This window comes from Paramormyrops kingsleyae, chromosome 9, assembly GCF_048594095.1.
Source record: "Paramormyrops kingsleyae isolate MSU_618 chromosome 9, PKINGS_0.4, whole genome shotgun sequence".
NCBI lineage: Eukaryota > Metazoa > Chordata > Actinopteri > Osteoglossiformes > Mormyridae > Paramormyrops > Paramormyrops kingsleyae.
The window spans coordinates 28,315,494-28,331,817 of record NC_132805.1 but is presented as its reverse complement, the minus strand read 5'-3'; the positions used below and the strand labels follow the sequence as shown (position 1 = coordinate 28,331,817).

The 16,324-nt window shown below is 45.9% G+C and overlaps 1 protein-coding gene across 3 annotated transcripts; it reads left to right on the top strand.

The window, feature by feature from the left end:
* The first annotated feature begins 803 nt into the window (after positions 1 to 803).
* On the top strand, positions 804 to 12,012 carry pomgnt2 (protein O-linked mannose N-acetylglucosaminyltransferase 2 (beta 1,4-)). Of its 3 annotated transcripts, XM_023806313.2 has the most exons (6): positions 804 to 1,242; positions 2,635 to 2,702; positions 3,591 to 3,680; positions 4,428 to 4,491; positions 4,978 to 5,107; positions 9,206 to 12,012. In XM_023806313.2, the coding sequence occupies exon 6, from the start codon at positions 9,267 to 9,269 to the stop codon at positions 11,025 to 11,027; it is 1,761 nt and encodes a 586-aa protein (XP_023662081.1). In that variant the 5' UTR covers positions 804 to 1,242; positions 2,635 to 2,702; positions 3,591 to 3,680; positions 4,428 to 4,491; positions 4,978 to 5,107; positions 9,206 to 9,266; the 3' UTR covers positions 11,028 to 12,012. The 3 variants fall into 3 exon arrangements, with proteins under 3 accessions (XP_023662081.1, XP_072572814.1, XP_023662080.1); XM_072716713.1 differs by lacking the exon at positions 4,428 to 4,491; XM_023806312.2 differs by lacking the exons at positions 4,428 to 4,491; positions 4,978 to 5,107.
* Positions 12,013 to 16,324: the final 4,312 nt, after the last annotated feature.

The following is a 16,324-nucleotide window of genomic DNA, read 5'->3' as shown; positions in this document are numbered from 1 at the left end:
GATCTGTTTCGTTATTTGAACTCAGGGTGGTAGTGTTGCATTGCATATGTTTTTCGTGGCACTTGTGAGAATCATGAACGATCCTATGAAAAGCACCCTAAATACAAAATTTCTTTATAGAACTACATTTAATCTGGGGGAGCGGTGTGTGGCTGAGCAGATACGATATACCTGTCATCAGAATTCGGGGTCGAATCCCGGAGTCCTTAAGCAAGACCCTAAATCCCCAATTGTTCCTGGGATTGTCTGACTACCTCCTCAATTAACAAAAATATAAGTGTCTGCTAATTAAATATAATACGGCAAAAAAAATCCCACGTGTCTCCACGGTAGATGTCTATCATATGTCTCTATATGAGTTAATAATACAATGTTTTTTTCACGCCGTATATAAAGTCAATGTGCGATCTCCTCCAAGCCCACGTAACCTCGAAATGGATAAGTAGCTGGAAGATAGATAGGAATAATGTATATATGCAAATTAATTGTTTAAGCAGAAAAAGTTGGATGGCCTAAATATGTGGGAAGCCATACATTTTTATTCTAAACAGCATCTTTAATGTTGCATATGCTACTCTTCAGTGAAAAAGCTTGCGCCATCTGTCGAGTGCTAACAGCACACACTCATATGCGTTCAAACGCAACAGATCGCCCTTAAGGGTCATTTTGCGTTTGGGGAGCATATCACGGTGTGCGTGACGGTGTGATTTGCGACAGAAAGGGCTTGACGTCACCCTCCCACCCCCGGCCCAGGGAGACCCAAACTCTAAGGTTCGTCTGTGTAAATGCCAAATCACCGACGACAGTGCAGGGTTAGCTCACAAACAGGAGCAAATGGATACCATGCGTGCGACTTCTGGATGAGAGAAGGAGGAATTAAACCGCAGATCCACTCATAGTGTCGCTAAATCTCGCTGCTAAATCTCGCGAGATTTCGGCACGAGCCCTTTTCCATAATAGCGAGCTTGCTTGAACTCCGCAGAATCACAGGGAGCAGCGCCGGGACAATGGGCTCGCCGGGGTTGCCGTGCTATCAGATGGAGATGTGATGAATGAATGCGACGTTTCTTTCTCAGTTGAAGAGCCCCGGTGTCGCCGCGTGACCGACATCTCTGCCTTGCGTCTCCGCCTCGCGCCGAGCAGCGGTGCAGAGAACCTGGCGGCTGCTTGAATACAGATGTTACTTCGTGGAAAATCTGCGAGTATTTCGGCTTTTTCCATCCCACAGTAAGCAGATTCCAGGTAAGAGCGTTCCGCGTTCAATCATATCACTGATTCGCGGGTTGTTCGTTTGTACGCGTACTTTTGAGTCAAAGTTTCATACTGCCATGCAAGACTTGTTTTTTTTTTATTCACATGGAAATTGATAGCTGCTTCGACCCTTACGGGTAGCGCAGCTGCACGCTTTTGGACGGGCGATCAAGGGGCTTTTGTGTTGCTGTGACATGCATAAGTTTAATTAGCCTATTTGTCTTCGACGTCGAGCTCATGTGCGATGTTATTAATTATTCGAGACCTGTTGTACAAAACTATATATTAGTAAATCGTCGCATGCGGGCCAAATGTGCTTAGAAGCAGCGTGTGATTTACCCATTCCAGTAATTAACAATACTGGGTATCCCTTTAATAATCTTGCAAGTGGTTTATGTTTATGATCTCGCATTTTATGAAAGCTTCTCACAGCCTATTTATGTTTTATGGTTACCATTCTGTAATGATGATCCTGTGCAATGCTTTATAAAAATGTAGAGTTTTTTTTTCTTCTTTTGACGTGATTGTTGTAATGATGATATCGGTGATGATTCTTTCACATCTGGTGGTCTTGTGGTGAAACTTAGGAGATTCAGATCGGGGAAACGCAAAAACCCTCTAATCAATCAGATGAAGAGACACCAAACGTAAGATTAGTGTAGTAATGACTGCTCTGAATAATGTGAATATGCATGTGCAATATATAGTGTAGAGGTAATTATTCAATTTTGAAAACTCTGGGTTTTACTTTTGGGGTCGGGCGTGGGTGTGTAAAGTAATGCATTATTTTACCAAGCCACATAAAATCCCCAAATGCACACAATAATCACGGAACGCTTGTTCATTTCACAATTGAACTGAACTTTTGGCATGTGTGAAACTCTCATTTACCTGGTAAACAAAATGTGCCCTCCTGGAAGTTCCCGGCCAAGGTTGCCATGACTGTTTGGGTTATAGGATTGGGGTGTAGATTCCCCTGGACGCAGGGTGAGGAGGGGGGCCGTAAAACACGCCGAAAAGGCAGGCATGATGAGCGCCTCCGAATCCCCTCCCACGGTCTGATTTAGGGCAGGGATGCTCATCCTGCAGGGAGTAAGGAGGCGGGAATGCAGGCAGTCCAGTCTCTCCAGGAGCTGCATTAAAATGCATGAGAAGCGGCCCTCCGCTGCCGTCCCCTGGCGTGCTGCAAAGTAGCAAACCGAGGCGAAGCGCATGGTCGCTGAGGCACTGCGCTCGACTTCCAGAGCCTCCAGAAGGGCATAACAGTGTCAGCCGATGCCCCACATCCAGCCAGAGAAGTGAGTGGATGGGCTGCCGGAGAAAATCTCCTAAGGGACAAACGGTCCCTCGTATCCTCCGTGACCTCTGCTGTTCCTGGGACAGGGCTGCCGGCTGCCGGAGGGACCGTGCTGGCCCAGCTGTCTACCACTCAGAGCCCCCTGTGTTTAAAGGTACTTCCTTCCTGGGGGAGGGGGGGTGATTAATCTTGCTTCCTAGCATTGACACATTTGCAGTGGAAGTAGTACAAAAAATCAGAATTTGTTTATGCTTTATGTGATGAAATAGGTGAGAATTTGGTACTGGTAACTCAAATTTTTCTTATCTAGTTTAGCCTTTAAACCATGACGGCAAGGTGATAAAAGGTAATCAATAAGTAAACATGTTTCTAACATGCCAGTGATTTGGGTTTAAGTGTCGCCCTCCACATTTTCTGTACTTAATAGTTAATTGATAATTGAAAATCGGGTTGCTTTTGTCTGATGTCTGGCCCAGTCGGCTGTGTCCCAGTTAAGTTTCTCCCCCCTGTAATGACCCAGACAGATGCTTTTGTTCTGCGGGACAGTGATTTGTGGCCATGACCAGGACAGTGTGTCAAAACCCAAAACGAATAGCTGCTAAGAAGTCGCATGGACTCTCATGGTGTTTAATCCTGGTCAGTGCCAGTCCTATAATTAAAGAAATCATAGACCTTCTACCTGATGGGGACAAGGGCACTGACCGCACATTCCTCAATGTCACGGACCCTCTGTCAGGCCCCTCAGCCGGGGGAGCTGCTGTCTGCTCTGCTCTCTGTGCTCCATCTCTTCCCACCGCAATCCTCCCCCATCCCCTTGGTTCTTCCTTCAGTTAATGCCTCTTTTTCTATTATCTCCAAGCTTTCACTGTAACGGGGCTTTTGGGAATATTGAGGAAGGGGTTGGAGTGGGTGGGTAAGCTTGGAACCATGGAGGACTCCAGGTTGTATGTGTGTGTGTGGGGGGGGGGGGGTTTGGGGGGTGCGCATGAGGCGGTTGTAATGTGATTATGTGATTATGATGCTGATGATGTTGTTTTTCCAGGGGTCTCTGGACTGCCCAGGAGGGGGAGTGTTCCGTGGTGATATTGCAGTGAACTTGGCTCCTACGAAACGTCCACCGCGTGCCTGATTGGTAAGAGTTTCCCTTAAATTCGTCCATCTGCCTCCTATGTACCCGCTTGTCCAATACAGTGCCCTAAATGTAAGCAGTGACCCTACAGTACCAGTTAAAAGTTTGGACACACCTACCCATAGGTTAATTTTCTGTATGTTTTAGAATAATTATAAAGACATCCAAACTATAAAATTATATATTTTGGAATTATACACTGACCGAAAAAGTATTAAACCAAAAAACTTGGCGGGGGGTAGCAGCTCTGTGGGTTGGGACTCAGAAGGTTGCTGGTTCCAATCCCTGGGTCAGCATAGTGATGCAACCATTGGGCCCTGGAACCCAGGCCCTTAACCCCAATTGCCCCAGGGACTGGCTGACTGTACCGTCTCCTCTATGCCAGTCTCCTGAGGTGGCCTCCTAGGATGCGTTTACAGCTGTCCTGGAGGAGGTCCCACATATATGCTGAGCACTCATTGGCTGCTTTTCCTTCATTGTCAAACTCCTCCAGAACTATTTCTGCTGTGTTTAGGTCAGGTGGCCGGGTCATGTAATACGACATGATGACTCTCCCTTGTGGCTTGGTGTGTCCAAATGTTTTACTGGTACTGTAAGTCAGCTCCCTTTTCTGGAAACAGTGTGTGTCTAACTTTAGTGGTTACCAACAATGGTGTCACTGCTGTGACCACCCCCCCATGCTCACACACAGCTTATGCTGACTCAGCAGTCCTGGTTGGTCTTTTACAGTAATACATCTGTTGCTTACAGTTTGTTTTGCTCAGCTTGTTAAAGGCCACATACATTGAGGAACAAAGTCATCTTGGTTCTTCGGGTCAGTAAAAAAAAATTTAATGTCTTTTTTTTTTTTTTTTGTATTTTTACCCCACTGGTAAATCCTGTTGGTCTGGCTTTAATGGGATTCTCATCAGGCAGAAATGAAAGGAATTAAGTTTATCAGAACAGCTGTAAAAACAATGGGAATTATACTTAGAAAGAAAATCAGTTGATAATTATAATGGGGAAAAAAATGAGGATGCCTGTGCAGTAATGTTTAAACTTGAAATTTATGAATCATTTAAATAAAAAAATGTTGCAAAAATGTCAAACATTAAAGCACAGTAAGATACTGACTGAAACGTGAACATGTGACTCGTAAAGATGCTGTTGTGTTTTTCTCCTCTGTAATCGCTTAAGGTTAATAAAGACATTAAAACTAGCCAATGAATGAGGCCAAACGGCCATGCTTGTGTTTATTGGAGCATAAAATGTGAGCCACGTTCTTTTTGAAATAAAGTTGTATTGTACTTTTTTGCTTTAGGAATGGCTCTACTGTCCTCTCGGTTTGGCCGTCGGATCTCCCCCGAAGCCAGGCTTAAGCCAGCGTCCCAGTGGGGCTTCTGCACATTTGGGTTCTAGCGCCACCCCCCCTCCCCACCTGGATCCTAATTGTGAGCAGAACGGTTTCAGAGCTTGGAGGCTTTTGCCTGTGTGGCATCGTATCACCAAGCTTCATGTGGTTATCAGGAAGTGTTGGTGCGTTATGGGGAGTGAGCAGCCGGGTGCGTTATGGTTATGGGGAGTGAGCAGCCGGGTGCCTTATGGTTATGGGGAGTGAGCAGCCGGGTGCCTTATGGTTTTGGAGAGTGAGCAGTCGGGTGCGTTATGGTTTTGGAGAGTGAGTAGCCGGGTGCGTTATGGTTTTGGAGAGTGAGCAGCCGGGTGCGTTATGAAGAGAGGCTCCAGTGTGTTATGGAGAGAGGTGCTGGTGTTAGCACTGGTGTGTTATTGAGAATCACTGGTGTGATACAGTGAGAGAGGCGCCGGCGCACCATAGAGAATCACCGGTGTGTTACTGTCATGCTTCCATTGTCCGTGTGTCCGGTTTTGTATAAACAAAAAAAAAAAAACACTGTCCACACATATTTCCCCCTGCCGCATGCATGCCGGGAGCCTCTCCTGATCTTGTCAAGCAGCAGTTGGATGCCATTTGCTTGGCCTTTATTTGGCATGCGGGAATTTTGCTCCCCTTGGGTCATTCCACCTCCTCACGGTGTCTGAATCGGCCTGGGTCCTCTGTGTCCCAGGGGAAACTGTCAGCCCTGCGCTGCTGTGTTTGATGCCGAGATCTGAGCTCCAGGTTCGTCTGCTGCTCGTCTGCAGTTGTCGGTAATGAAAGGCGGGAGGGTGAATGCCTGAAGGCCCTGGGTGGAAACCATTAGCTTTTGGCCCATTCCCAGTAAGACTATGGCAATGGGAGCCAATGGGGTCCGTCTCTGACCAAGTCATCACCTCGCTGGTGGCTGCGATTAGACTGTGTTTCGTGGGGCAGGCGAGGAACGAGTCGGCCTGTCAGCCTGACGTCACGCAGTTCCCGCGGGATCTGGGGCTGATTCAGAGATGAGAGGGGTGCAAGTGCACCTCGTGTTAATACGGTACGGTTCAAATCTAGCCTGTCACAGTAATAAATCAAATATGCAATAGCTATAAACACACCATCTAAACACACTCAAAACATCTTCTGTTATTATTAGCCAATAGTCAGTCATAGTTATAATTGTTATTTGCTCTGCTGCAAATTTATAAGCTCAATCTCACCCCCCGTTTCGACTGCTAGCCTTAAGTAACAACCCCTGACCATAGAAAGTGAGATTTAGATATTTGGATTTTTATTATCCTGTAGTCTCTATGTGCCTCAGCAAAATTGCTGAAACAGAAACAGATGAACATCTAAAAAGAGTTATTTGTGTACATCAGCGTGTTCCAAAAAGTGTCTAAATAGCACTTATTCAGCAGAAGCCCTTCAATATCTAATGGGTATGTTTAGCTCTCTGGGGGCTGTTGGATTGTTTGTTTATTGGCAGCATGATGCCTGAGGCAGCTGCTCTTAAATCGCTGGTCCGTGTTGGTTATTCTGGAGGAGGGTTGGAGGTTCGAGTCCATCCAGTGCACTGAATGGCTGCAAGTACAGTTCTGTACATGAAACAGTGGAAACGTGGAAATATTTGGAGGTACGGCTTTAATAGTATCTACACATATACAGCTGTCAGGGTTTGGCTTTAATGTGATCCTGCATTTTTCATATCCCACGCTCCATTCTCCATTCCATGTGTAGGGGGAACACGGTGTAAAAACAGAATCCGCTCCCGTGTGTCATTCCGGATAAAACGTAGCATGGCGTATTGTCAGCGCCTGACAGGAGGCCGCAGGAAATCCATTAAGTGCATGAATGCAAAGGTGTGTGAGCCCTTTTGTTGCGACACTAAATGCAAAATAAGATTATTCAGGGGACAGGGAGCTTCTGAGAGCAGGCACTTCTGGGGCATTAACCCTGGGCTGCGTCACCCCTGTGCCACCTCCAGGGGGAGTTAGAGAGTGGTGGTGGGGGGTGGCTGGGTGTGAGTGGAGTAAAAGCAGTGGGTGGGGGTTTTGGCACAGCCCCCAACCCAGGACAGGTGGGCCACCTGAAAAAGACAAAGGGGAACGTTGGGGGACCGGAGAGGTGGGAGGGAGAACTATCACCTGGGGGTGTGGGGGCTCGTGGGGAGCTGCCCCCCCAGAACTGAAGCTGTGTGCTGGCATGGCGTGCATATGGGTCAGTTCCGGGTTGAGCCCCGGGAGATTCGGGGAAACCCTTGGTTCTTGTTTGTGCTGCACATGTTGTGGTGATCTAGAGGGGAATTGGAGTTTGAAGCCTATTCTTGAGTTTGTGATGGACATACTAAGAGGTAATGTTCTTCCCGTGTAACATGTGCTTCAATTTATTACATTGATTACAATTCTGTTTCCAAAAATGTTGGGACGCTGTGCAGAAACAGAATAGAATGATTTACAAAACATATGGACACAAACATAATTGAAAATAGAACAGAGGCAACATTTCAAATGTTGAATTTTATTGTCTTATGAAAAATGTTTGCTCAATTTGAATTTAGTGCCAGCAACACGTTTCAAAAAAGTTGGGACAGGGGCAAGTAAAAGATTCGAAAAATTGTGTGATGCTAAAGCACAACACCTCACAGAATATTTCAAAAAACCTTTTTGGAAATGGGATTGTACATGATTATAAAAGCTCAGAAGTGGTTCTCTGTGTGTGTATAGCATTAACAGTATATATCTGTAATAAGCACTGGTCTCTGTCGGTGGGTAACATTAACAGTATATATCTGTAATAAGCACTGGTCTCTGTCGGTGGGTAGCATTAACAGTATATGTCTGTAATAAGTACTGGTCTCTGTCGGTGGGTAGCATTAACAGTATATGTCTGTAATAAGCACTGGTCTCTGTCGGTGGGTAACATTAACAGTATATGTCTGTAATAAGCACTGGTCTCTGTCGGTGGGTAGCATTAACAGTATATGTCTGTAATAAGCACTGGTCTCTGTCGGTGGATAGCATTAACAGTATATGTCTGTAATAAGCACTGGTCTCTGTCGGTGGGTAGCATTAACAGTATATGTCTGTAATAAGCACTGGTCTCTGCCGGTGGGTAGCATTAACAGTATATGTCTGTAATAAGCACTGGTCTCTGTCGGTGGATAGCATTAACAGTATATGTCTGTAATAAGCACTGGTCTCTGTCGGTGGGTAGCATTTGCTTAATTACCTTCAGCTTTCAAAAGCGACAAAAAGTGGTGATATGAGCCTGTGTTATGGAGCCAGCACGGCACATATAGCAGCAGCTGCTGCTGTTAAATAGCCTTCAGAACCTCACAATGGCCTGTTATTTTCTCCCTTGAGTGACATGACTGTCCCCATGAACCTGAGATGCAGTTTATGCTCTGAAGCTTTTCGGTATGTATTATGACAATGACAAACATGCACTTCAAATGAATCATTTACGAAGAGACTGTACTTATCCAGGTCCACTTCGACATGAAAAGATGCAAATTAGGCGCTGCTCCTCTACATATGACACGGCAGCGTTCTGTGTCACACTGTGTCTGGGTTCTTCTTTTTTTCTTTTTTCCCCTAGTGCTGATGAACCAGGAGAGCCACCGATGTGGGTAATGCTGAAATGTATCGACTGATCTTAAAGGCTAGAGGATAATTTCAGTCCTGTGGAGTGAATTTAAATGAGTATGGTGTAATTACAGAGCCTGTCTGCCTTGGATAATCCTGGGGCAGTTGTTGAGTAGCCCTCCCTCTCCTAAGACCTCCTAACATCATTGCACGTGGCAGTTTAGGCCGCCGTCCAGTGTTCATGGGTTCAGACCTGTTCCTGAGGGATGTGTGTTCCGTAGCATGTGGATCAGGTCTTGAGTTTTCCCTCTGAGACTGAGACGCTTTGAAGATCCACTCGCTCCGCTCGCTCCTGATGCCTCCTGATGTGTCTGTCATCTTACTGGTGGTTCAATGCATCCCGAATATATTGATAATGAAGTGTGTCGTTACACCAGTGTCGAGTGAAGTGGCCTCGCCGTTGTTGGTTACCCGTTTCTGTTGTCCTGTGGAGAGATGCTAAATGAGCTTGTGCCCTCTCTGCCCACCCACCCCCCCCCCCCCCCCCCCCCCCCCCTTCTCTCTCATGGCTACCGTGGGCGAGGCAGCTGACCCACTCCCCGGGGTTATGAGAGCAGCACCTGAGTGCGGGGACGTGGCCCGGCTGTGATGTTTGCCCCCAGCTGCAGGATGAACCTTCCGGCAGTCCTGAACGGCCTGCTGGTCTCGGTGGTGGCGGCAGTCCTGTGGAAGTACGCCAGCCTGCGCGAGCACGCCTCCCTTCTGGAGGAGGAGCTGCTGCTGACGCGGCAGTCGCAGGAGCTGTCTCAGGCGCGCGTCGACTATCACGCCGCCCTGCTGGCGCTGCAGGAGCAGGGCACGCGCATGGTCTGCACGGGCAAGATGCACACCGACCGCATCTGCCGCTTCGACTACCTGTGCTACTGCGCCGAGGCCGAGGAGTTTGTCTTTTTCCACAGCAACGCCTCGGTCATGCTCCCAAACCTGGGCCCCCGCCGCTTCCAGCCTGCCCTCCTGGACCTCTCTTCCGTGGAGGACCACAATACCCAATACTTCAACTTCATGGAGTTGCCAGCTGCTGCCCTCAAGTTCATGCCCAAGCCCGTGTTTGTGCCTGACGTCACGCTCATTCTCAACCGCTTCAACCCCGACAACCTCATGCACATCTTCCATGACGACCTGCTGCCTATATTCTACACCATGAGCCAGTACTCGGACCTGGACAGCGAGGCCCGCCTCGTCTTCATGGAGGGCTGGGCGGAAGGGCCCTACTTCGATCTCTACCGACTGCTCAGCAGCAAACAGCCGCTCCTCAAGGAGCAGCTGAGAAACTTTGGCAAGCTGCTGTGCTTCACAAAGTCGTATGTGGGCTTGTCCAAGATGACCACCTGGTACCAGTATGGCTTTGTCCAGCCACAGGGCGCCAAGGCCAACATATTGGTCTCGGGGAACGAGATAAGACAGTTTGCGACTTTTCTCATGGAGAAGCTCAACATCACTAGGGAGGAGACCCCGGCAAGCGAGGAGTACATTGTGGTCTTCAGCCGTACTGCTAACAGGCTCATCCTGAATGAGGCGGAGCTGCTCCTGGCACTAGCTCAGGAGTTTCAGATGAAGACCGTCACAGTGTCCCTCGAGGAGCATTCCCTCTCGGAGGTGATCCGTGTCATTGCCGGTGCCTCCATGTTGGTCAGCATGCACGGAGCACAGTTGGTCACCTCCCTCTTTCTCCCACGTGGTGCTGCTGTAGTAGAGCTCTTCCCCTACGCTGTCAACCCAGAGCACTATACCCCTTACAAAACCTTGGCCTCCTTACCAGGAATGGACCTCCAGTATGTAGCTTGGAGAAACACCATTGAGGAAAATTCCATGACCCATCCAGAGCGACCTTGGGAACAGGGTGGGATCGCCCACCTGGAACCAGAGGAGCAGGTGCGAATTCTCCAGAGCAAGGAGGTACCACGTCATCTGTGTTGTCGCAACCCCGAATGGCTCTTCCGGATCTACCAAGACACAAATGTGAATATTCCTTCTCTGCTGGATGTCCTGAGGCAGATTCTGAAGTCCAAGCCCAACTTGAAGAGAACCAAGACAGGCAGCGTTGTGCACCCAGGACGGGTTCGGGAGCCCAAGTGCCAGACTTCAGTGCAGGCCACCAACGAGGCTAAGATGATGGTGTCGTGGCAAATTCCCTGGAACCTAAAGTATCTTAAGGTCAAGGATGTCAAGTATGAAGTGTGGATTCAGGAGCAAGGCGAGAACACCTACATGCCTTATATCCTACCACACCAGAACTACACCTTCTCTGAGAACATTAAGCCCTTCACCACGTACCTGGTCTGGGTGCGCTGCATCTTCAACAAGAACCTTCTGGGCCCATTTGCAGATGTCCTGCTGTGCAAAACCTGATACCAACTGGTTGGCAAAATCATAGAGGGCCACCAGGTGTCCTGATGCAGACAGTCGGATGATGTGGCAGGAGGGGATTCGCTGTGGCAAGGGAATGACAATTTCGTCACATTGGTTCGCAGTCAGACTGGGCAGAAACGAGGTCCCCCTTTTGGAAGCACTAAGATTTAATACCTGTGACACTGAATGGTCACCTTCCATAGGGCCCAGAAAGTGTGAAGCCCTGAAATGAAGAGTTTTAAGCAGATATTAGATATTATGAAGCTATGAACAGAAGAGTCTATTTATGATTTGATGTCATTCTGCTGCAGAACAGGACATAAATGTTAGCACAACTGTAAGTCTACATCTAGGATGCACAGATTGTCTTACACTGGTATTTATAAATGAAAGGAATAATATTAGTTATTTAATTTTTATTTATTGCTCAGAGATTGATTTGTATTTGGGTTGTTTGTGTTTAGTATAATGTAGGTTTACTGCAAATTAATACCCATTTCACATTTTTTGCCATAAATTATTAAACTATCAAATAGATTAGAATCAGGTAAACTAGAATTAGACATGGTTGGATCTTCTCCACTCTGGAAGTGTTGCTTGGTTATTCTGACTTTTTCATTAGTTGATGTTTTGTTTCAGGGACTTTGTATAAAGTCCGTGCATATGGGGTGGGGAAGACAGAACGTTTTTACGACGTGTTGATTTTTAATGTTTGTTTAGAGTATGAGTTGATTGTAATTGTAAGGATCTGGATCTTGTCTGTGTTTCTTGGGACATTTTGGTAGCATAGATATTGTGCAGGAGAAGTTAAATTGTAGTCTCCAAACATATTTTTTCCTCCATCTGTTGGACTGGACATTTGCTTCATACAGAGTAAGCTATTCTTCATGGAGGAGATCATGGTAAAATACTCAGCTTTTTTTTTGTTTTTTTTTGTTAACGTCTGACTGAACATGTAAAAAAAAAAAAATCCATTAATTCTCTATTTTGCCTTGAGAGTGTTCATTCTGGGATGGAGAGGGAGAGGGGAGGCATATTCAGAATAGCTCTTGATATTCTGCTACCCCCGGGATTCAGTGATATATAAAATGTCCATTTGTATACAGTGAACATGTTACTATATATTTGTAATTATATGAATTATATTTAACATGTAGTATGACCCTATTAAAGCCCAGCACAGTCGGTATATACTGCTAGATTTTAAAAGCTTCTTATATTTTGTGTTTTTATCATCTGAAAAAGTTCTGTCTTATTTCCTTATCTGATACCTTCTTTTGGGATACATGTAAATGCACCATTTTGTTACCTAAGACTCCAGCTGAACCTGTAGTCAAAGACCTCTCCTTCACTTTTTGTCCTTGATTTAACAAAGGATTTGGGATATCTAAAAAACAAACAATCAAACATGTTTTTTTTTGTTTTGTTTAATTGCATACAGCTGTATTCTTCACTAACATATGCCAGATTGGACATCATGTAGGTACTGTAAGCACGTCTGCTCTTAGCCCCTTCACTGTTTCGGGCTGTTCTGTGTGCTTCCAGCTGTCAGCTGTTACCTGTAGACGTTCATCATGTGATCACATATTAGTAGTGGGGGATGTGTTGTTTTGCTCAGTTTTCTTATGGGGGTCCTTGGTTTAAGAGCAGTTGGACGACCCCTGGTCCAGTAGATACTCCTGATAATTGGAGATAAATAAGACGGCTACAAGGTGACTAAGATGTACGGAGATTACGCCTAAGGGGTTTGTGGTGGGAGTGGCTCTCCAGAACTCCTGACTGCCTCCATGTGGACTGAGAGATGTACTGTCAGGTCAGCGCCACAACTTCAGGAAAATATCAATAATATTTATAGTTGAAAAAGCAGCTGCTCGCTTCAGGCAGTGGAATGATGACGGATTAGTGGACCGAGCAGGGCACCGTAGAGGCCGGGCACCGTAGAGGCCGGGCACCGTAGAGGCCGGGCACCGTAGAGGCCGGGCACCGTAGAGGCTGGCTGCAGCCACTCACTTTTTGTCTGTGGACTCAGAATATTGAAGAAGTAAGAATGGGAGGCTCTTAAAATGTAGGTAAGTAGGTGCAATGTAGATAATCCATGTCAGGGAGGACACTTTGAGCTGGGACAGCATTTGTAAAATAACATTTCAATTAAAAGGACCTGGTTTTCACTTATGCACTGATGTCTGCTGTAGTCATGCACGTGTCACTAATGTTAATGTGACACAGCCGCATAAGTAGTGGACGTGGTCTGGTGCAGAAAAGCCCAAAATCACAAAAGATCTGCAGAAAAGAGAAGGGAGGGTCTCTCTGCCTCAGCTGGGCATTTTCATGTGTGACTGTGACTTGGCAACATTGGAACAAAACTAATCTAAATTATGCACACATTTACATAGTTCCCCGAAAAATGACTGGCTTAAGAGAGTCAACAACATGGGCTTATCGCATTTGAGCCGGCTAATCATATTCCTAAGGCAAATCCTCAGGACGAGATGCTCGGATTCATCCCACTCAAACGAAGGGCTTTGAACTCGCTCTGTCCCCGTAAACGTCCTCACGGATTATCGTTAAGTTTTTGCGACTGCTCCAGTCTTTGTGCCGGAGAAACTGCCAGCGCTGTGTCCGGTTCGGGGCATCGTTGTGGTGTGCACTGTCAAAGTGACCCATGAATGAAAAACAGATTTAAATCAAAGGCTATTTACAGCAAACAAGAAACCAAAGAAGGAAAACCGCCAAAATTCATAACTGCAGACTTTCACAAGGTCATCTATAATAAGAAATGCTTTTAACATTGTAGAGATGTTACTCGTGTGCTTTCTATTGTGATCTCCTGGGGGCTGGCTTTCATATGGGGGGGGGGAGCATTTTTTGTCGGCTTTGCTCTAAAGAAAAGACCTGCTTCCACACCGGCAAGACGTGAAGACTGGACGGCACAAGGCCCGACGGCTCGCCCTTCAGGGAGGGGGGGCTACACCACTACCCTCTGTCCCAGTTAAGTTAATGTGTCCAAAGACGAGTCAAACAAGCATCTGGGGTCCTTGCGGATTTCCGGTATCAGCCTGCGAAACTCCTGCCCCTCCCCCCCCCCCCCCCCCCAACCCCACCGCCTGTCTCACGTCTTCATATGGAAAGCACATGAACAGTGCGGAAATGGTTTCGTATCTCCGTAAGTATAACTTAGGATTTTAATGGCGTATCGTTGAGCGCGGCACATTAACGTTGCATCAGAAAGATGTGAAAACGTCCTAAGAGCCACTCGGTGTTTAGAAGAGGATCTTTTTGTAACTCAATGGTTTTGTCATCCCTCTGGAAATGCACCATCCATATGGCCAGTTAAAGGACAGTATGTTTCTTTGAACAAGAAAAGCTTATAGCAACATAAGGAGAGCAGAAACACAGAACCAGTCTCTTCGGGGGTGAAACGGCACCTAGTGAATTGGCTGCATTTTTCATGTCAAGAACAAATTCAAACTAATGTACAGCTACGGCTGCCTGACAGATCTCTGCCCTCCTGTGATGAGAATCCTCATGCGTGACCCCCTCTAGTCCCTACTTTAGGCTGTGTTATGAATAAATGTAGGAAACATTTATTGAGCAGTGCATATTTACATGATAGCCGTGTTGTCCTCCCTGCACTGAACATGAAGTGTTTCTCAGTAACAGCTTTTGACAGTGAGCACAACACCTTATTTAAATCTTCGCCCTTCAAGAAACCTGACTATTAAAATTCTGCTCTAGCGTCGGGGTTTTTCGGCCATTTCTGGGAATGATTTGGGGGTCGGGGGCATGACTGGAAATGTGAGTCCTGACGCAGGTGATGGTACGCTTCTTAATGTTACGGCCCCTGGGACATGCCAGGCCTTGGGACGAGCGTGACTCCCTTGGAGACGTGTCGGAGCAAGAGGGAGAGAATTCCATTCATTCGGCGACCGTGGAACCCTGTGAAGGTGGTCAGCCTTGTCACGATCTCACTCACCACACCGCAGCCTCCCTTCATCCCAGGGAGCGGAGCTGGGGACGACAGCATTAATAAAATATGTGCGCTGTACCGTTACCTCGTTGTTCTGTGCAAAGTCAGTGTAGGTCAGCATCTCCCGCGGGCTTTGGGACTGACACAGACTGTAGATACATCTGGCACTGATGCCCCCGCCTTCTGTAAAGTCATTATTCACTCTAACCCTTCAACCTCGACTGTCAGACATAAGGTATACTTTCATGCTCACTGTCATCCATGGGGTTTAAAAACAGCCATTAGAGGATGGATATAATTAACTATATTGTGGGAAATCTGGGAATATAATTATGCTGATTTTAAATGATCAATTATTACTATAATAATTATTCAATTGTCATGTCATTTCACAACAAGCAAAAGTACTTGCGTAGCAGAGATTTTGTCAAATGTCCAATTAAGTATTGGTCTCATTAATGCTTTCTGCCACTTTCTCATGTTTATACATGTTCTCTTTTTTAAAACTAATAAACATTAATAAATGCATTGTTGTAACACTGTTGTGATGTAGCTGCACAGCCCCACATGGTGGTAGTATTTGAAACTACATAATATACAACCCACTTCAAATCCAGCAATCATTCCCTTAATTGCATATCTGTAAAAGTCAGTAGCTCATTGTCTTTGCATCATACTACCACAGATATGTCTAACTGATTTTCCATTGTGCAATGGTTGATATTTTTCATGGCTCAGTCTGAAGGCATTCCATCTTAGGTTCAACCTCATATGTACATCTCTGCATTTGGAAAAATCTAGTAGTAAAACACGTTTAAAAAATCCAGTACCAAAAGCTGTTCACAGCAAGACAAAACTTGTTAAAATAATCATTAAGTCAATGTCTGCCATTAGTCATTTTTGATTCGTTAACATGGATCATAAGAAAGAGAATAAATGCTTCATTGTATTTCTTTATATTTTTATATATATTTTCAATATTATTAATTATATACGACCCCTACTACATATTGATTGATGACTTTTAGTATACTTCACATCCATATAATTCACATTTTAAAATATGTTTGTGTGAAGATCTCTAACACTGCTCTTCTTTACATGTATATAAAGGAGGAGCAGGTGCTGTTAAACTTACCAACGATTTACTAAGCATTAAAATTGCTGTCTAAGAGAGCCTCAAAGTGCGGGCATTTAACTCTCTTCACATTTTCTTTCTGATAGATCTGACATACCCATGTGTACCTTTCCCACAGCCATATGTATCGCAGTGCCAGATAAACAGCCATTAAAATGGATGATAGATTCATTTCTGAAATGTTGCCTTTTC